Source organism: Electrophorus electricus, chromosome 21 (genome assembly GCF_041902795.1).
Source record: "Electrophorus electricus isolate QZ-2024a chromosome 21, ASM4190279v1, whole genome shotgun sequence".
Classification (NCBI taxonomy): domain Eukaryota; kingdom Metazoa; phylum Chordata; class Actinopteri; order Gymnotiformes; family Gymnotidae; genus Electrophorus; species Electrophorus electricus.
In genome coordinates this window covers 16,117,324-16,139,847 of record NC_137517.1, presented here as the reverse complement: position 1 = coordinate 16,139,847, position 22,524 = coordinate 16,117,324, and the positions used below count along the sequence as shown (strand labels likewise).

Below are 22,524 nucleotides of genomic sequence, written 5' to 3'. Positions count from 1 at the left end.
GCTAACCTGGCTAATGAGCTCCAGCTTTAAAAGGAGCAGCTTTGTACCTTCTGGCGCTCAGTAAGTGTGAGACAAAGCTCAGCGTGCTTGTGTAGAAACAGCGTAACTCACGTTTGTAGCCATTTTAAATACGCGGAGGCCACAACTTTATTCAGGAGACATTTCAATTCTTTCCTACTTCCTCGTTCAAGTCTCCAAACGAGCGCCTGTTGCCGATAGTTGGCGCTACATGAACCAAACTGGACTTATGAATTCTGATGTAGTTTTTCTTCATGTTTGCAGTAAAATACTAAGCGTGCGCACCTTTCTGTCAGGTCATTTCTGCACAGCCCAGTTAATATGTTAATGGCGTCTGCTTTGATGGACATTATTTCTTATAAATGCAGTGTGGCGGCTGTAAAAGGTAGTTTGTGTTAGTACGTGTGTATAACTCGTGATCAACACTGAGGGTATGAAGTGGTCTGTATGAGTGTAGTTTATTTGGGGAGGGGTGATATTAACCTTTAGTTTCCACAGCAGGTGCACACCATAATCCCAACATGCATGTTTTTGTAAATAACTGTCATTTATCAAACATGTACTGATTGATATATTGTGTAACCATAATTCATTATATTTGGAATATGAAACATGAAATTAAATTTTACAAACATAATTCTCCCTTCCATATTTTTGTTTATAACAGCTGTTTATTAAGGTTTATTAAGTGGTCATCCACTCTGCCAGAGGGGGCGCAGCAGTAAGGTTCTCAGACCTGCACATAGTAAGTGAAACAGGCTATTTGTCTGGGCAATGTGACTGAATATAATTTTTTTTTTTTTTGTATAAATAAACAAATAACAGCACTTTGTGGTTGGGTTACAGGTTCACTGCTGCTTCTATGATATAGTATTAAGGGTTACATCCATAATCTGTGTGAATGCAGTGTTGTTTATTGGTACACTTGAGAAATTAAACTAATGTAACTAGTTAGTAGTGGAAGCTGTTACACCCACTTTCATAAGAACATGCCTACATCTTCACTCACTTACTGCAGACAGCATTTTAAATTCAGGTGGTATTTACACATTAAAGTTCGAAGCAGAACCAAATCAACATCCACATAACTCTGTCATACACATCATCATCATACACATAAGTCTACCAGACACATCTTCTGTTTTTCTTGTAGAGTTTCACACTCAAAGGAAGAAATCAATTCCAATTATCCATGATGGCGGCCTCATAATGTTACAAATGAGTTTTTATGGGGTAATTTGGGGAAAGTATAAAACTGTACATTTAATTTTTTTCCTAAACCTTTCCTTTACACTCATATGTAGGTTTAGTATTAATTATCTCTGTAAACTTCAAACTAATGAGCACCAGAGAACAGGAAGGCAGCAGAGTTTCAGATCAGATCAGGTGTGTGTGGTGTCCGCATCAGGGGTGTGTGTGTGTGTGTGTTCATCCTCTTCTCTGTGTGGGAGACTCAGACCACATCACCTCAATAGTGGCCGGATACTGTGAGACAGAGAATAGGACAGAAAGATCAGACATGAACACACACCCATCAGTCAGGCATCGGACTCTGTACACAAGCACAATTACCATTACACACACACACACACACACTCACACTAGACTAGTACCTGACTGCTATATTGTGTAGGGGTAAAATAGGTCTGATTATTATTGGTTTGCATCAGTAATGTTAATCAGCCAATCCCTACACAGAGTTTTGTATGAGCTCATTGTAACATCCAGTTCTCCATCAATCAGCTCCTGCTGTGGTTGTGTGTGTCCACATGATTAAGTGAGTTTGGGTTTATATTGTTACTGCAGCTGTAGGTGAGATTTTGTCTCAGCAAATAATTAGAATTTTTTAAAGAATCTACTGAACTTAGGAACAATGTGAGTGAGTGAATGAAACAGAGAGAGAGTTTGTGAATGTGAATCTAATTAATACATTCATGGTGTGTGTGTGTCAGAAAGAGGAAGAGGGTAATAGCAATTATATCTGTGTGTGTGAGTGTGTGTATGTGAGAGAGAGAGAGTAAGTCAGTAACTCACTGTAGTTTCTCCAGTTTACAGTGTGGATCCTCCAGTAGAGCAGAGAGCTGCTTCACTCCTGAGTCACCTGGTTTATTGTAGTTCAGATTCAGCTCTCTCAGGTGAGATGAGGGGTTTGACCTCAGAGCTGAAGCCAGAGCAGCACAGCCTTCATCTGTAATACTGCAGTTATCCAGCCTGCAGAGAGAAGGAGAAAAACTCCTCACACTAACAGATCAGCACAGATACGTGCAAACACACACAATACATGTTGTGCTAGTTATGTAGTGACAGTGTGTGTGTATATAGAGAGAATTAGTGAGTGAGTGAGTGAGTGAATGTGAAGCTAATTAATACAGTGATGGTGTGTGTGTGTCAGGAAGAGGATGAGGGTAATAGCAATCATATCTGTGTGTGTGTGTGTGTGTGTGTGTGTGTGTGGATACTGAATGTATACATGTGAGAGGATACTGACTGTGTGTTTCTGTGTGTGAGTGTGCGTGCAATGATACTGACTGAGTGTGATGTTATTGACTGTGCATATGTGTGTTTGAGAGCATATTGGCTGTGTACGTGAAAGGATACTGAGTGTGTTTTATGATTTTGAGTGTGTGCGTGTATGAGAGGATATTGATTGTGTGTGTGTGTGTGTGTGTGTGTGTGTGAAAGGATACTGACTGTGTGCTTGTGTGTGTGTGTGTGTGTGTGTGAGTGAGTGAGTCAGTGAGTGAGGATATCAACTCTGTGTGTGAGTGAGGATACCGAGTGTGTGTGTGTGTGTGTGTGTGTGTGTGAGTGAGTGAGTCAGTGAGTGAGGATACCGACTGTGTGTGAGTGAGGATACCAACTCTGTGTGTGAGTGAGGATACCGAGTGTGTGTGTGTGTGTGTGTGTGTGTGTGTGTGTGTGTGTGTGTGTGTGTGTGTGTGTGTGTGTGTGTGTGTGTGTGTTTGAGGATACTAACTGTGTGTGTGTTTGTGGGATGGATATTTTTCTGTGTCTCAGAGAGAGCGGGGCGATACTGACTGTGTGTGTGTGTGTGTGTGTATATAAAGAGACAGTAAATCACTATTTCACTGTAGTTTCTCCAGTTTACAGTGTGGATCCTTCAGTAGAGCAGAGAGCTGCTTCACTCCTGAGTCACCTGGTTTATTGAGGTTCAGATTCAGCTCTCTCAGGTGTGATGAGGGGTTTGACCTCAGAGCTGAAGCCAGAGCAGCACAACCTTTATCTTTAATACTGCAGTTATACAGACTGTAGAGAGAAGGAGAAAAACTCTTCATACTAACAGATCAGTACACACACACACACACACACTTGCATGCAAAATCACTAAAGTGGATGTGTGCACACACATGCATACACAAATGTGAACAGACAATCACACTCACACTGCCTCTCCCCCACACAACCACACATACAAAATCTTTCTCCCAAACACATTACCACACCCACACTAAGTGAAGCTGCACCTCTCTTCACTAAAAACCAAAATCACATGCAATACATGGTGTATGTGTGTGTGTGTGTGTGTGAGACAGAGTGAGAGAGGATACTGACTGTGTGTGTGTGTGTGTGTGTGTGTGTGTGTGTGTGTGTGTGTGTGTGTGTGAGAAAGGATTCTGACTGCATGTGTGTGAGTTTATGTATGTGTGTGCATGAGCAGATACTGACTGTGTGTGTGATGATATTGAGTGTGTGCGTGTGTGTGTGCAAGGATGCTGACTGTGTGTGTGTGTGTGTGTGTGTGTGTGTGTGTGTGTGAGAGAGGAAATTAACACTGTGTGTGTGTGTGTGTGTGTGTGTATAAAGAGACAGTAAGTCAATAACTCACTGTAGTTTCTCCAGTTTACAGTGTGGATCCTCCAGTAGAGCAGAGAGCTGCTTCACTCCTGAGTCTCCTGGTTTATTGCAGTTCAGATTCAGCTCTCTCAGGTGTGATGAGGGGTTTGACCTCAGAGCTGAAGCCAGAGCAGCACAACCTTCTGTAATACTGCAGTTATACAGCCTGCAGAGAGGAGAAAAACTCCTCACACTTACAGATCAGCACACGCACACACACACTCACATGCAAACGCACTAACGCACGTGTGCACACACATGCATATATAAATGCAAACAAAAATCACTCTCACACCGCCTCTCCCCCACACAACCACACACGCAGAATGTTTCTCCAAAACAAATTACCACACCCACTAAGAATTGAAGCTGCACCTCTCTTCACTAAGCACCAAAATCACCTGCAATATGTTGGCAGGAGTGTGTGTATGTGTGTGTGTGTGTGTGTGTGTGTGTGTGTGTGTGTGTGTGTGTGTGTGTGTGAGGACATTGACTCTGTGTCTGTGAATCAGAGAATACTGACCGTGTGTGTGTGTGTGTGTGTGTGAGAGGATTCTGACTGCATGTTTGTGTGAGTGTGTGTATGTGTGTGCATGAGCAGATACTGACTGTGTGTGTGATGATATTGAGTGTGTGTGTAAGAGTGATAGGACACCCACAGTCTGCTTGTGTGTGTGTGAGAGAGAATGAGAGAGGATACTGACAGCGTGTATGTATGTGAGTGTGCTTGCATATGTTAGTGAGAGGAAATTGACTGTGTACGCATGTGTGTGAAAGGATACTGACTGTGTATGTGTGTGTGTGAGTGGAAATTAACACTGTGTGTGTGTGTGTGTGTGTGTGTGTGTGTGTGTGTGTGTGTGTGTGTGTGTGTGTGTGTGTGAAGAGACAGTAAGTCAGTAACTCACTGTAGTTTGTCCAGTTTACAGTGTGGATCCTCCAGTAGAGTAGAGAGCTGCTTCACTCCTGAGTCTCCTGGTTTATTGGAGTTCAGATTCAGCTCTCTCAGGTGTGATGAGGGGCTTGACCTCAGAGCTGAAGCCAGAGCAGCACAGCCTTCATCTGTAATACTGCAGTTATACAGCCTGCAGAGAGGAGAAAAACTCCTCACACTTACAGATCAGCACACGCACACACACTTACATGCAAACAATAATGTGGATGTCTGCACTCACACAATCACACTCACACTGCCTCTCGCCCACACAACCACACACACAAAATGTTTCTTCCAAACACATTACCACACCCACACTAAGTGAAGCTGCACCTCTCTTCAATAAACACCAAAATCACATGCAATACCTATGGGGGGTGTGTGTGTGTGTGTGTGTGTGTGTGTGTGTGTGTGTGTGTGTGTGTGTGTGTGTGCGATAATTCCAGCCTGCATAGAGGAGAAAAACTTGCAGTTCAACTCCCAGACACACACTCACACACACACACACACACTCATAAATACACACACACACACATACACACACACACATACACACTCATAAATACACACACACACACACACACACACACACACACACACACGCACGCACTCATAAATACACACACACACACACACACACACACACTAACCCACATGAATAAATCTTTGGTCTGTTGGAAATCAATCAGTGTTAAAAGTGAAACTATCAGAACTCTGCGCGCTCACTCGCGATCTGAACCGTTACACTTCACGAGCAGTCGGCATACACGCGCACTGTCCAATAATTCGTCTGTAACAGTAAAATCAGAATTAAAGTCACATTGTAGTGAATAAAAGTTAATATTTAACACACATCACAAAAACAAGTCTTCTTAAACACAGATAACATAGAACCGCTGATATGAAGTTTACACTTTCACCATAAATTTGCTAACTAATCGATTAGCTTCTTCGTTTTAACAATTATAAGTTTATTCGACGCCAAATACCGCATGAATAATCTTACTTTCGTTTATCAGTAACAGCAGATGAAATAAAGTGTCTGAATCGCCGTCTGTATGCTAATACCGTTAGATGATCAACACATAGTCCACCCCTCCCCAACTGAATCTCCATAGTCAGACATACAGTGAACTCCCCATAACGCCACACAAATATTAGTGACAGTAACACTACATGCACCAGGAGAGGGCGCTGTTGTAAGTGATCACTGTCTGTGTATCTGTGGGATGACATATGTGATACTTGGTCTAAAATGTTTTTAGAACTATTTATTTAGATGAACAGCATATCTCTGTCCTCTTTATCTATCTGTCTCTACTGTTCTCTCTGAAATACACACAGACAAACACAAAATGTTTATTCCTTATTACAACACACCTGCATTAATTTATCTACACTGAACAGTCACGCTGATCGGTTGATCATGTTAACCTGATCAGTTAATTTTGCACCAAGATGATGATTTATTTTCTTACTCTCTTGTACAAATGTGAATACACACACACACACACACACACACACACACACACACACACACACACACACACACACACACACACACACACACACACAATTAATTCTGAGGCTTGTTAATGCTTCTTTGATAAGTCCCTCATTGCCCAAGTCAACAGGTAAACAACAGATTCACAGTCCAAACAGAATTACTTTAAACTGATCAAAGACACTAACAGTATAAATAGACACTGATCCAGACACTAAAATATTGAAGGAGAGACAGAAGGGTGAGTACAATTTTACAATATAGGAGTTAATATTCCCTTGGAGGAAATTGAACAAAACTGTTTGTTTATTTAACAGAGAAAGAAGCAGTTTGATTATACTGTACAGAGATTAAGTGCATGTAGCTCACATGCAGTGGGGAGTGATATCCACACAAACCCCAGAAGAGGAGAAAGCCCTGGATATACTGGCTCATCAGTGTCTCTTAGGATAAGAGGAGGAACTGATGTGTGTGGAGAAGAATGTCCATCTCCATCCCCTCAGTCTGTCTCTCCACAGTACCCTTCACCTGCTCTAGTCCTGCTGCATCTGCTGGGCGTCTCAGGCAGGACCCAGCTGAAGATCACCACCTGAGCCTGACAGAGCAGCGTTTGTGGGTGCAGCCAGGAGCTCATATTAATAGAAGACGAGAAGCTACTCTTTAACAAAGTTGCTCTTTTAGAGACACACTATGCAAGGCCTTCAATATCAGTTTCAATAATCTTGAACAAGGGAAATGTAAAATATTACCATGTATTCACTGAATAAACATGGATCAAAGATAAATAAATAAAGATTTATTTAATTAGTAAAGACTTGCTTAGTAAACTATGATTATTTTCAGACACAACAGTGACTAGTCAGAGAGAAGACCTGTCATTTCTTTTTTTAAACAGTTTTAAGGGATTGCTTATATTTGCCAGGTGTCACGGTTGGCCGGGCATCCAGAAGGAGGGACACGCCCACTCCTGTTAGGGAGCGCACTACATCCCTGCCTTGTTCCCAGTCCCCTGCCTACTAATCACCTTCACCTGTCCCGTGTTCTCTCTCTCTATTTAAACTCACAGGTCCTGAGAGAAAGCGCTGCACATTAGTGGAACGCCGGACTACTCACTTCCACCCCTGTACATCGTTACACAGACTGTTAGGACTGAGTATCGTTGATTATTTGTTGTGGTTTTTCACGTATTGACAATGCAGAATAAAGAGCACTTTGGCTCAACCTTGCCTTTCGCTTCCTCTGTGCCGCCACCGTCACAACAGGTATTTATGTTTTCAGGTTTGTCCATCAGCTGGTTTGAATATGTGGACTATTATGGGTCATATACAGAAGACTGAACCCATTATTCTGAGTTGTAGTCCAAACTCTGGTCTATGTAGTTTTGTTCTCATCTCCCCTCACTGCTGTGCTCATCTTTGTTCTCACTATCAGCGGGAGGGCAGGAGCAGAGTCCAGCGCTGGTTTGTATAAAATGGGAAAAAGTCTCATTTAAATACGAGGAACAACAACCAGTCCACAGTCCAAAAAGCAAATGGTGTTAACAGGCAAAGGTCAGCACTAGGAAGACCAAACAGCAGACTTTGGTAAAAAGGGCAGACACACAGAAACAGAAACATGTTCAGGAACAGTGAAAAAAAAAAACAAGACTACTTTACATACACCAGTTTATAAATACAACTCAGATGAGATTTCACAAAGACAGACACAAAAGGACAGGACTGTTTACAAGACTAACAAGGGAGACTATGGAAAACAGGTAAGGTCAATAAACAGGGGAACTGAATCTAACAAAGTGGACAGGAGGATTATAGGAGTCTGATAGTGCAGTGTCAGGTATGATGAGAAGAGCAGACGTGACACAGAGAAAAGAGTGGTCACATCACGGTCACTTTTACAGGAACTCCACCCATAACCAGAGTTGTTATTCACGACTGTAAATCACTGTCCTACCACCAGCTGAGTTCCTGCGTCAGTGATACCTGATTGCTGTCCCATGGTGTGGGTGATAAGAGAATGTGGTTAGTTGTGATTGGTCAGTGATGGTAAACCACCTGGTCTTGGTGAAGATAAGACTGAAGTCAGGGTCTGGAGGTGGAGGGTTTAGGGGGAGAGTTGGAGTGGAGCTGGAGCAGAGCTGGTGGACTGAGCAGTGAGGTTTGGAGAAACCTCTCCCTGGGGATTTCTCTCTCTACTTCTCTCTCTCCTTCACTCTTTCTCTACGTCTCTCTTACTTTCTATCCATCTATTGGGTAACATTCAGGTTGTATTTTGTATGCTGCATTTTTGTATTACATAATGTAAATGCTTAAGTAATTTTCTAAAGTTAGTTACACATTCTCACCTACACTGGGCTACACAACAGAATTTACTCTAAAATCTTTGTAATTATAATTAATTCAGGTAAAAGTAAATTTATTATGTTTTACACATGTTACATCTTGGCCTGTATCTGTTTCCATAACTGGCTATGAAAATGTGAAAGAGAATGTTAATGTGTGTAAAAGAGAGATATACGTGTGTGTGTGTGTGTGTGTGTGTGTGTGTGTGTGTGTGTAATCCTAAATTCCTTAGGATTAATGATTGGTTCAACTAACACCTTAAATAGTCATTAGGGTACATGATACATTAGTTACAAAGGGGCTTAGGACACACTTACAAATTAACAAAAGTACCTTATGATGGAGATCATGATGTACTAATAATGTGTTTATGAATGAAAATACTCACACAGCTTTTCTGGATGCTGTGACCACTGGAAGCAGTCTCAGTAGACATTCCTCTGATGGGTCATATTTACTCAGGTCAAACTCATCCAGCTCCTCTTCTGAGTTCAGCAACACAAAGACCAGAGCAGACCACTGAGCAGGAGAGAGTCTGGCTCCATAGAGACGACGGTCAACTCCTCTGCTCAGGTATGTTTGGACTTCCTGTACTAGAGAATGATCCTTCAGTTCATTCAGACAGTGGAACAGATTGATGGATTTCTCTGGAGAGGGATTCTTCCTGATCTTCTCCTTGATGTAGCTGGCTGTTTCCTCTTTGTTGTGAGAGCTGTTTTCTGTCTGTGTCAGTAGACCTCATAAGAGAGTCTGATTGGACTCCAGTGAGAGACCCAGAAGGAAGCGGAGGAAAAGGTCCAGGTGTCCATTCTCACTCTGTAAGGCCTTGTCCACTGCATTCATAAGGAAGACAGACATTGGTTTCCTTTTGAAGAAATAACTGAGGAATCCTGTTTGCTGTTCAAGCACATTTTTGTTGTTATTAATGAAGGAGATAAATGCATATAAAGCAGCCAGGAACTCTTGAATGCTCAGATGTAAAAAACTGAACACTTTCCCCAGGTGAAGCCCATACTCCTCTCTGAAGATCTGTGTACACACTCCTGAGTACACAGACATTTCTTTGACAACAATGCCACACTCTCTCACGTCTTCCTCATAGAAGATCAGATTGCCCTTTTCCAGTTGTTGGAAAGCCAGTTTTCCCAGTTCTAGAATTGTCTTTTTAGTCTGTTGAGGATCTGTGTCAATGTTTCCATGGTACTTTCTGTCCTTGTGTTTGAGCTGAAAGATCAGGAAGTGTGCAAACATTTGAGTGAGAGTCTTGGGGATCTCTCCACTCTCTGCTTCACCCAACATTTTCTCTAGAACAGTAGCTGCAATCCAACAGAAGACTGGAATGTGGCACATGATGTAGAGACTTCTTGATGACTTCATGTGTTTGAAGATTCTATTGGCCAGGCTCTGATCTCTGATTCTCTTCCTGAAGTACTCTTCTTTCTGAGGGTCACTGAACCCTCGTACCTCTGTTACCCGATCAACACACTCATGAGGGATCTGATTGGCTGCTGCTGGTCGAGAGGTTATCCAGAGGAGAGCAGAGGGAAGCAAATTCCCCTTGATGAGGTTTGTCAGCAGCACATCCACTGAGGTCAGCTCTGTTACATCCCATAAGTTCTCGTTGTTCTGGAAGTCTAGAGGAAGTCGACACTCATCCAGACCATCAAAGATGAAAATGACTTTATATGTATCACAGTCTATTAATTGTAATTGTTTTATTTCTGGGAAAAAGTCATGAAGTAGATCCATCAGACTGAACTTTTTCTCCTTCATCAAATTCAGCTCCCTAAAAGGAAGTGAAAATATAAAGAGGACATCCTGATTTGCTCTTCCTTCAGCCCAGTCCAGAATGAACTTCTGCACAGAGACAGTTTTCCCAATTCCAGCAACTCCTTTAGTCAGCACTCTTCTGATTGGTTTGTCTTTAAAGAGGTTGTTGCATTTTATGAGTTTCTCCTGTGTTGCTGGTCTCCTGGATGCTGTCTCAATCTGTCTCACCTCATGTTCATTATTGACCTCTCCACTCCCTCCCTCTGTGATGTAGAGCTCTGTGTAGATCTCATTCAGAAGAGTTGAGCTTCCTTGTTGGGAAATTCCTTCATTAATTCTTTTAAATTTATCCATTAGTTTGTATTTGAGCTTTTGCTGATATTCAGAGAATAGCTCTAATAAACAGAAGAACACGATCACAAATATTTTTATTTTTTTGTTATCTTTGATGGTGAAGTAATTGATCAAAAACCTAAAAGACTTTGCCCAAACACAGAGGACAAAATTTAGGTATAGTGATCCTGCCATCATAAAGCCATGATCCAGAGCTCTTACTGGTCTGTAGTGTGTTAGCGAGGTCTGTCTGATTCATATTCCCCAGGACATGCAGTGTGATCTTCAGCGCCCCCTCTCTGGCACTGCTCTGATCCTCCTCATCCTCCACGTCTCTCTCAGAGCATGCTGGGTAATCTGGACTCAGCAGCTTCTTAAACCTCTTCAGCTCCTTCTTCACCAGGGAAATGACTTTGTGCTCCAGCTCCTGGTTGGGAATAAACACCAACAGACAATCAGAAAAACACCACGATGTTACAGAGAGAGATCACTGCATAATGTTGTTTCATGATGGAGAACATTCTGGCAGTGTTTGGGTAGTTACTCAAAAAAAAGTAATCCATTACTCACCACTTCTCTAAAATTGTAATGGGATTACTGTACTCATTACTTAATGGAAAAAGTAATCTTATTACTTCTGTTACATCCTAAAACCCAAATATACTAGAAATCACCCCCACACTTACATACCTTGAATATGGACTCCAATTGTTTTCTGTAGGTGAGTTCTGCTTTTTCTCTTTGTACACTGTGGACAAACACAACAGACCTTTATGGAGGAATATGTAGCACATTCATACCTGCACAACACATGATTATACAGACAAGTAGATATTATACAAGATTATATATTATCAACACTTGTGTTTCTGCATTTCATAACAGATCTGTGATGCTGCCTGGTGTGCGGCAGCAGAAAGGATCAGGATGCAGGTGTGAGTGTAGAAACACAAAAAGGCTTTTAATAGAAAGTGAAAGTAAAGCAAATGTGCTAAACACACTGAGCCACAAGAAGACAACAATCCACAAAGAAGAATACGAAGAACACAGGAACAGGAGCAGTATATACATGGAGGAATTTGGCAAAAGAATGACACAGAGACTAAGAACAAGTGGTAGGAACGGTAGGAGGAGTTAGGCTGGGGAGTGGCAGAAATGGTGGGAGGAGTTAGTCTGCGGAGTGGCAGGAATGGTGGGAGGAGTTAGGCTGGGGAGTGGCAGGAATGGTGGGAGGAGCAGGGAGAAGGACAACACACAGATACAACAATAAACAAAGGATGACATGGGAAAGCAAAACAGACAAAGGGCTCCTTTACAAGATGATTTGTAAGAAAGTAAGTCGAGACTGTAGAACAGACACAGTCACATTTCATCTTCAGCCAAGACTGTAGAACAGACACAGTCACACTTCAGCTTCAGTTGAGACTGTAGAACAGACACAGTCACACTTCAGCTTCAGTCGAGACTGTGGAACAGACACAGTCACACTTCAGCTTCAGTCGAGACTGTAGAACAGACACAGTCACACTTCAGTTTCAGTCGAGACTGTGGAACAGCCAACAGCTGATCTGAACAACTTTGAGTGCCAGTGAGTAGATGACTTGTTCCTAAGCATGAACAAAGAATTTGATTTTGGGAAATTTCTCTGAACTTGTAAAAATGATTCCTAATAACAGAATTTATTTGCTGATCAAATCTGAGCTCTAGATCAAAGATAACTCCAAGATTTTTGTATTTCTAGGAATAATACAAGCAGATTAAATCAACTGTTACATAAGTGTTAACCCCTCACTATTTATGTTTACATGTACACCCATGATCTTATATTAGTCTACAACTGTCTTACTTAGATATGATCATGTTAATATTACAGTCTGATTGTTATAGTGTGACATAGTGTCTTAGTTGACCTAAGCTTAGCCTGATTAAAACATGTGTTCCAGGATAATATTAGCCAGACTATGTGCACATGTAAACACACACTGATCCACGGACTAAACATTTGTGCTACATTTCTGACAAAGCCTGATAAACATATTATACATATATTGTACATACATATATATATATATCTATATCTATATCTATATATATATATATATATATATATATATATATATATATATATATATATAGAGAGAGAGAGAGAGAGAGAGAGAGAGAGAGCGAGAGAGAGAGAGAGAGAGAGATATTTCCTTATGTACCCCTGTTTTTTTCCCTCAGTTTGGACAGAGCACTCTCAAACCATTTCACTGCGAGTTATACTATGTATGACTATGTACATGACAAATAAACCAAACTTGAAACTTAAACTGTAATCAAGAGAGTTTGTTTTTGTCTAGTCATTAAAAGAGGAGCTCAGCAATGTTCAGTAACAGCATTACTACTGTAGCTAAATCCAGCTCATCTACCTACAGCTTGATCCTGCCCCAACTCCTCTTCTTAAGTGTTCTTCTGCTATTTCTCCCATGTCTCCTCATTAATGCTTCCCTTACTTCGGATTCTGTTCCTACAGCTCTCAAAACCTCAGCTTTAACTGTCATTCTTTATAAAACAGGACTAAATGCTGCACTACTTGATAATTACTGACCCATTTCCAGTCTCCCCTGTCTAATCAGGGTTCCAGCCTCTCAACTACAATCTTTCTTAAATACTCAGGATCTATTTGAACCTTTCCAATCTGATTGCCATACTATGCACAACACTGAGAGAGCCCTGTTAGATGTTTTCAATGATCTCCTTCTCTCTACTGACTCTGGTGCCCTGTGTATTCTCCTCCTTCTAGATCTTCTAGATAGAAGTGCTGTGTTTGACACAATTAAACCATAACATACTTATCAGCTGCCTGTCAGATATTGGGATTACTAATACAGTTCTTGAATGGTTTATCTCCTATATCTCTAATAGATCACATTTTGTCACACTTGGTAAACACAAATCACACACTGATACTGTTACTCATGGTGTTCTCTACGGATCGGTCCCTGGTCCTCTCCTATTTAATCGATATGTTACCCCTTGGTCAGATTATCCGCAGGCATGGTCTCCGTTTCCACTGTTATGCTGATGACACTCAGATTTATAGTAGCACCAAAGGTAACACTACCTTACCACTTCCTGCTTTACTCTCTTGTATCAAAGATCTCAGACAGTGGATGAACATAAACCTCCTAGAGTTAAATACTTACAAAATAAAATTTTAGTTATTGGTTCTAAATCCATAATCACCAAATTAACTGATTTTAAACTCAGTCTAGATGGGTCTTGGTCAAACCATCAACTGCATTTTGGAACTTTGGTGTACTCCTCACTCTTTCAACCCCACATCATGTCAATGGTTAAAAATGCCTCTTTTTTTTTTACAGTCACAATATCACTAGACTTAGGCCCATGCTCTCCTGACAAGGTGCTGAAACTCTGGTTCATGCTTTCATCACATCCCATCTTGATTACTGCAACTCTCTCTTCATTTGCATCCCAGAATTCTCTTAGATGTTAAAAAATGTCAGCCCACAACACTCCAATTCTACATGAGCTACACTGGCAGCCTGTCTCTCAACACATTCAGTATAAACTCGTCCTGCATACATTCAAAGCTCTGCATGGTCTTGCACCTCCCTACTTAGCTGAACTCCTACATCCATACTGCTCCACCCATACACTTAGGTCTTCTGATGCAGGTCTTTTCTCCATTCATAAGTTAAGATTGGTCTCTGTAGGGGCAGATATTTTAGTGTCATGGCATCAAAACTAAAACTATGGATGAACTCATGAAAGGCTTCATAATGAGCTGAGTGAGTTTGATCAGGTGGGATTGGAAGTGAGGAACACTGTCCTAAACCATGAGATCATCAAATCTCATCAGAACACTCTCCCTCTCTGAAGTGTAAGTGGAGGAATCCATCTTACCTGAGCTCAGGAGAACAGTCACATTCCCTACATCATGCTTACCTGAGCTCAGTAGAACACTCACATTCCCTACATCATCCTTACCTGAGCTCAGTAGAACAGTCACAGTCCCTACATCATCCTTACCTGAGCTCAGTAGGACACACTCCCTCTCTGACCTGACGTTTAGGGTCCATCGACTTGTCACTCTTCATGGACACACAGCTGGGTTCCGGGGAGTCTGATCTCTTACCCTGCATCAGACTAACATACACAATTAAAAACATATTGTTTTAATGCCAAAATACTAATGTGTGTATAAATGGTGCAAATATAAATTAATATGTATTTATCTCTATCGATGGTCTATCAAGACCATCACCTCTCATCAGAACACGTTCCCTCTCTGAAGTGTAAGTAGAGGACTCCATCTTACCTGAGCTCTGGAGAACAGTCACATTCCCTACATCATCCTTACCTGAGCTCAGAAGGATACACTCCCTCTCTGAAGTGTAAGCGGAGGACTCACTCTTACCTGAGCTCAGTAGAACAGTCACATTCCCTACGTCATCCTTACCTGAGTTCAGTAGGATACACTCCCTCTCTGAACTGTAATGGAATGTCCATTGACTGGTCACTCTTCATGGATACACTGCTGGGTTCCGGGGAGTCTGATCTCTTACCCTGAATCAGACTAACATACACAATTAAAAAGATATTATTTTAAGGCCAAAATACTAATGTGTGTATAAATGGTGCAAATATAAATTAATATGCATTTATGTCTATCATTGCGATTTTTATTTAATGTTTTTTAAAGAATTCGTAGAAAGATGTTGAAAACACTAAATTCGTTATTATGTTTCTTGTTATTTACTAAGTGATCTTCAAGATGACCAGAGTTATACCAGAGAGCATCTTTACATTACTTTACATTACATTAAGCTGGTCTTTAACTTTCTGAAGTTTATACTTATGTTTCATCTTTGTATTGTGCATTGTGTCTCGGTCTCAGTAGAGACAACTGTTTCTGGCAGTATCTGATTTAAGATTGTTACCTGCTGGTACTATTCAAGGGTTTTGTGAATGGATATCAAAGCACTTTTAAGAGGTCTGTGTGGCTAAGAACATCTACTAAATGCAATAAATATAGATTTATTCAGATATCCCAAGTAAATAAGTGCACAAACCTATGCACTGCAAGTATGTTTATTTATGTTCTCTCACCTTTCTCCTTTCTGTGTGTGCTGTTCCCCAGAGACACTTATTTTGGAGGTCATGTCTCCTCCTACAGATTATAGCTGTACACCTGCAAACACGCACATGCAGATTAATAATCAGAACACATACTCAATTACAATATTTACATTTACTGCATATGGCAGACACGCTTGTCCAGAGAGACTTACAGAAGTGATTTGTTGTGTCGCTACAAAAAACATAAATAAAGCACCTTTGTAAGTCGCTCAGGATAAGAGTGTCTGCTAAATTTTATAAATGCAAATGTAAACATCCTCATGTGAGCACAGAGAGGTTAGTGTCAAGATCACTACCAGGCTAAAGCCCTGGCTAAACTGCAAAAGAGGGCAGTAAAGGTGTGTTTTTATAATAATTGCATACCGGGTCACAGACCAACTCAAAATCACTGTCACACAAATAAATAGCGCAGAACTTCATAAATTATTAGCTAAATTTACATGCGCACCGTTGGTACAATACTAGTCTGACACTGTTAGTTGAACTAACACACGATCGTATAAAATCACTGTCTTAGCCAGTTCAAAACACGTAGCCGAGTTGGACGTGTAAACACGTTCTGTCAGATCTACTGGTTCACAGTCCGAAATGCAGCCAAGATCTCCGTTTAACGAGTCACGACCAAGACATTCACGCGCTTTAATCAATCACGACCAAGACATTCAGGCGCTTTAATCAATCACGATCAAGACATTCACGCGCTTTAACGAAGCACGACCAAGACATTCACGCGCTTTAACGAAGCACGACCAAGACATTCACGCGCTTTAACGAAGCACGACCAAGACATTCACGCGCTTTAACGAAGCACGACCAAGACATTCACGCGCTTTAACGAAGCACGACCAAGACATTCACGCGCTTTAACGAAGCACGACCAAGACATTCACGCTTCAGCTCGGAATGCGCCTATAAGCGAGACATTACAGCATTTTCTCGCTTAATGTTCTCAAAAGAGAAACAGAGTCATTCATGTTTTTGAAGAGCTTTGGTGTAGACAGGCACCTTTACTAACTTTATAAGTACAAAATATAGTTTATTAAAATGAGCAAATAATGCATAAAGTTTAAACCGTAATCTTACAGCACTAAAACAAACTCAAAAACGTGGGTGTAGTGAACAGTATCAGTCCAAAGTGGAAAAGAAGACAGAGGCAGGAAAAATGTGTTCTGTAAGTGCATAGTGGGTCACAGACTAACTCAATCACTGTCATACAAAGAAACAGTGTCGAAATATCACTTAATAATATTACTAATAAATATTATAAATATTACTTCTTTAGTTACACTGACATGCACACTATTGGTACAATACTAACCTCACACTGTCAGTCTAATTACGACATGATCGTGTAAACAGCACGGTCTTAGCCTGATAAAACAACTAGTCTACATCTAGTTGGACACCTAAACACTTACTGTTAGATCTACTGGCTCACAGTCCGAGACGTTTGTGACACTTCCTGCAGTACGACGCCTGTTCTATTTGCGCAGTTTGTTTCTGCGTAGAGGACAAAATATAAATATATGAAGTATATAGTGCGTTTATTAGTACTTTTTATACAGTTCATGTAAACATCTTGATTCGGAACAATTTCTCAGATGAGCCTAGAACGACTTTAGTTCGGTTATTCTAAATCAGACGACCTCAGTTCTGTTGCTGTATTTTGTTTTCTGCAACAAAATGGCGCCTAAAAGCTTTACGTTTTCAGACAGTAACATAAATTCTGTTAATATTAAACTTAAGAAGTTGTGCTTTGAGTAGTACAGGTTCATATAATTCTTAGTTGACAGCTCAGATTCAGATACTCACAGGTTTTCTTTTCTAAAGTTTTTTATATTCCGTTTCATAAAATGGAGTACAAAAATTGGGTTTCACTTTCGCTTTAAACCGGACTAAACCGGTTTTGTCAAGGATAATTGTTTTTTAGGGGCCGTACTGCTGTGACCAATCACAACACTTTATCCAACCTTCTGCGGGAGAGAGAAATCAGAGCTACAGTATAGAACTGTATTTAAATAACACAGAATAGCGTAGAACAGTGACAGTAAATTACCAGTGGATTTTGGCTGTGGGAGAATTTTGTTTGTCATGGAGCTTCTTCAGTACAGCTGTTCTGAGCAGACGTTTACTTAGGTTTTCACACACACACTCACACACACACACACACACACACACACACACACACACAGAGGGAGAGAGACAGGTTATTAGTTTGTGTGTAATACCTATTCTGTGTGTGGTTTAACAGTAAGATGGTGCCTTAACAGTGCAGTGATGTTTACACCGAACACAGCTCACAAACTCTATATAAAATGACTATTTATTGTCATTAGTTTTCGTTTCTAGCATACACTTCCCTGAGATGACAGATCAAACCATTTTGAGTGTTTGAATTAACCATTTTAAAATGGTATCTTGGGTCTCTCCTCTGCTGATCGCCATGTCCAGTTCACATGCCCAGTGATGTAGTGGTATAAGACAGTATGTGAACGTTTAGTTTGTGCCCAGACATGTATCTGAGAAGAAGACGAGCCAAGAGACGTTAATCAGGCAGATCTGTTTACTAGTAGGTAACATCTAAGGTCAAGGTTATGATGGAGCTGTAGACATAAGTGAATGTTTTTAAGGGACTTCAGACAAATATTCTGAATAAAAGGTCAAAACATCACCAGACACATAATCTGCATTAATCTGGTGTTGGCAGAAAGTGCAAAATCAAACATATGTTCTGTTAATTTTTTTTTTCACACAGCATTGACGTGTAACTCGCAGCATTCTTGGATCTCCTTTCCTCACATGCAAAATCTACATGAGCTCACTCATATTTAATCTGCCAAGCAGCCAGCCAATCAGATCCGAAAACAGGAACTGTTTTTAATTTTTGAAGATCTGCACAGGTCGGTACAGGCCTATATTTAATTCTGATAAGAAACATTGTTCATGGAAGACTTCCCAGTTAGACACTTGGGCTGTTTCTCCAGGACAACCACATCAAAACAACACTATTCTTTGACATATTTCCGTTTTAAATGCTAATTTCTGACCACTTAAGTTAAACCTTAGGGCCCTCATTAAACAATAATAATCCTTAGCTAGTAAATTGCTGTACTTTAATTATAGAAGAAATTATCCTTAGAAATGCTTTGTTTTTTATTCTTAGCAAAAGACAATTATATTATAGTACCTAGTCCTGAGCTGGCACACACCATTCTAATGTCACAGTGATTTCAGTGGAGTTTCTCCATGTAGTTCCATGTAATTGGAATGTAATTCCAAGATGAATCTGTGTGCAGAGAGTCCATCTCATAGCTCTAAATGAACATGTGAAATAAAATGTAGCCTAATCGAGTGTGTGTGATGGCTGTCAGGTACATAGAACAGCTGCAGGGGGAGCTCAAGGCTCAGAACACCATAATCAATCAGCTGAGGAACAGGAGCACCAATCAGAGCAGTGGACACCAGCCTGGCCACGCCCACAACTCCACACTCACCACCCTGAAAGAGGATGACATACGTGTGAGTGTGTATGTGTGTGCAGGTGCATGTTCCTGCATACATGTATGCTTATTAAACTGTTACTTTAAGACGCTAAAAACTTTGTTTTAATTAGGCTATGAGAATACATTAAAAATTATAAATTGTATACTATATAGGGAAATCCACTCTATGTATTCTCTATGTACTCTATGTATTCTCTCTCTCTCTCTTTAGGATCTGAAGAACTTGTTGGAGTTGAAAGACTTTGAACTGCCGGAGACCAAAATCAATCAGGAGGCCAGTAAAAACAACCTCCAACAGGCCCTGAAGGACAAAGAGAAACAGATTCAGGTGGGTGTCTCCAAACACATGGCAACCTACAGGTAAAAACAGGCGTCCAAAAATATGCTCTTAATACAAAAGACCTATAGAGCTCACTAAGCATATTATCTGCACATTTATTATAAACATATTCTTGTGGTTTAAAACAAAAGTGTGAAAAGAGAAAGGACTAAAACACAGGTCTGAAAGGGAACGACACCTTTACGAGACACACTCCTCAGCTTTATACAAAATGTCTGTGAAGCTTGGAGCCTCATTTAACCCCTGCCTGAACTCTGACCCCTGCAAGAGAAGGACTCTGCACCAATATTCCTCATCACACCAGACGGGGGCAGCAGGGAGTAACACTGCAGCAGGGGGTGTGTGCATTTATGAGGGTGATTGTTGATGTGTGTGAGCAGGGGCTGCATGACATTCTGGAAGGTCACATCCAGGATCTAGCTGAGAAAGATGCTGCGCTAGCAGAGACCACATCAGAGCTGAAGAATCTGGAATCTGATGTGGGCAAACTCATTCTACAGCTTGAGAACAGAAAGCAGCAGCTCCAGGTAGCAACCCGACGTTTCATTCAGTCAGACCAGGTGCAGGGCGGAGTTTAGTGTTTTTAACATACTAAAAATACACCTGATTCACAACTCATCTGATATAATGGACCAGTACTCTAAAGATTAAGACTAGGTTTAGTCTGGATGCAAAGAATGGTTCCTTAAGTTGAATTGACTCTATTGAATCTCACACTCTGAATTTGATGTTTATTTACTTTGTTCATGTTTATATTCAGACTAAGGAGCTAAACTAAGGTTTAGAAAGGGAAGTGATGCAACTAGTGCTGTCCTAGACAATAAAATGTATAATATCATTTACCCAACATAAGACATTTCTGATTATTTCAGTATAAGGGCTCTGATCCTTGTTTGGAGTCATTATTTCTAACTACTGGTTTCTCTGTGTTTATGATTGCACACACACATACAAGGAAGAGGATCCAATTGCAAGAGGTTTTATAGTGAAATCAAACAGATCAGAGGGGTCAGGCAGGTATTCGTAGTCCTGTTGATTCAAGGTCCATAACATGGGGCAGAGTCCAGGGGTGTCCAGGGGTCAGGCAGAAGTCGAAAACCAGAAAGACAAAACCATAACTGAACCACTTGGTATGCAAAATAAGGTTGGCAATACTTCATGACGTGAGTGTGAGGGAGGGGAGCTTAAGTAAGGGAGCAGTGATGAGAGAAACAATGATCAGGTGTGTGCTAGTATTCCAGTAAACCAGATTGGAGGCATGTGTGGGAAGAGGTAGGCGTGGCAGTGCAGGGCTGAGCGTGATTCCTGGGGTTTGTAACACTCTGTCTCTCTGTGATGATCTTAGCTCATGTCTGGGCAGCTACAGGAGAGTGTGAGAGAAAGTCAGCTCCTGAAACAACGCCTGAGATACACAGAGGCCTTCACACATCCTACATACCAGATCCAAGGTACACTCTGCACTGTGGGACTGATGGGGTCTTTCATTTTTGTCAAACTACTCTTGCTAAGTTATTTTCAATGTGAAAAACCAAATATAGATGTAACATATATCTATAACAACCTTGTAACCTGCTGCTAAAGATTTTTCTTATTTTAATACCCTGTACATAATTGTTTGCATTATAACTATTAAAAATGCTGTTGACAAAAATATAAGAAGCTCCTGATGTGGTTTTATCAGCAGTGGAGCAGCATATGTTGGAGATTCATGAACTGAAACCAACACTGCTGGAGACTATCAGGAGGACCCAGGACCTGTACAGACATCTGCAGGCCGCTGAGCGAGGTGCACACACCAGTTCTGTAACACAGGGACACAATCCAGAATTAGCCAAGCTATCCTCATTTACTAAAAATGTTCACTTGCGGAACCTGAAAAATCACGTCTTCCATTTCCACTTGAGAGTAGATGAAGATGGTGGTGAGTGTAATGATTTAATGAAGGTGTAACAAATGACTTCAGCAGAAAGATAATGACTTAATAGAATTTGTACAGTTACACCTGCAAGGTGTTTTAAGTGGCACCATTTAATGAAAGCTTGTCAGAAAACAGATGCACATTACAGAAATGACTGGAGGTGTGGAAGGTATACTTTTAATAACCTCTTTACCGTTACACATCGTTGTTTTGTTGTTTTGTGTTGTGTATTCATGTCACATTAATGCACTCTTGTTCATCTTGCTCTCGTAGCTTCAGTAAAGAAGGACCATTCTGGGAGGAACAGTGGCAGTGTGTGCAAGAGCAGCTTCAGATCAGTGATCAAAGCGTTGATCTGCTGCTCAGATCCTGCCCAGCCCTGCCTCTCCTCCAGGGCCCATGTTCATGGCCTCCACGTCCTGGTTCCACGTGAGAACTATGACACGCTGCTGGAACAGATGTGTGAGGGGAGGGGTCTGATCAGTCACGCGAGCGAACTGATCCAGCAACGCCTGCAGACCCACGGCCGACATCACATGCAGGTCCACGTGAGCCCAAGCACGCGACACACAGATTCAATTGGTTAATCGTCACATTTCATGGATAATTTTCACTGAGCTGATTTTCCTATTTCAAATGGACCATTTGTCACTGACTGTGAGGATTATTGAAGGATAAAGAGGCCCAGCGGAGGGCGAGTGGGGAATATTCAACCTTCATGTCTGTTTCAGCCAGTGGACCAGAACCTGCTCAGAAGCCTCTTATACATCATCAATGTCACTCAGACAACTCTAGAAGAGGCCAGCAGACTGTTGACATCTTCATCAGATGTCTCTAAAGAACAGAACCATGACGGAGAAAG

General features: G+C 41.0%; 1 protein-coding gene and 1 pseudogene across 2 annotated transcripts; one reads left to right on the top strand and one right to left on the bottom strand.

Moving 5' to 3' along the window:
• Positions 1-909: 909 nt before the first annotated feature.
• On the bottom strand, positions 910-17,823 carry LOC145652952 (NACHT, LRR and PYD domains-containing protein 3-like; annotated as a pseudogene). The gene is made up of 11 exons (XR_014119239.1): positions 17,714-17,823; positions 15,872-15,953; positions 15,222-15,338; positions 14,792-14,908; positions 11,447-11,504; positions 10,979-11,183; positions 9,042-10,818; positions 4,782-4,958; positions 3,866-4,039; positions 2,053-2,229; positions 910-1,503 (listed from the first exon to the last, which is right to left on the bottom strand). The product of XR_014119239.1 is annotated as an NACHT, LRR and PYD domains-containing protein 3-like (transcript).
• Positions 16,953-22,249, top strand: LOC118240559 (uncharacterized). The gene is made up of 7 exons (XM_081704877.1): positions 16,953-17,072; positions 18,657-19,420; positions 19,616-19,732; positions 20,125-20,271; positions 21,090-21,192; positions 21,426-21,530; positions 21,936-22,249. Exons 2-7 carry the CDS (start codon positions 19,262-19,264, stop codon positions 22,247-22,249), a joined length of 945 nt encoding a protein of 314 aa, XP_081561003.1. The 5' UTR covers positions 16,953-17,072; positions 18,657-19,261.
• The last annotated feature ends 275 nt before the right edge of the window (positions 22,250-22,524 follow it).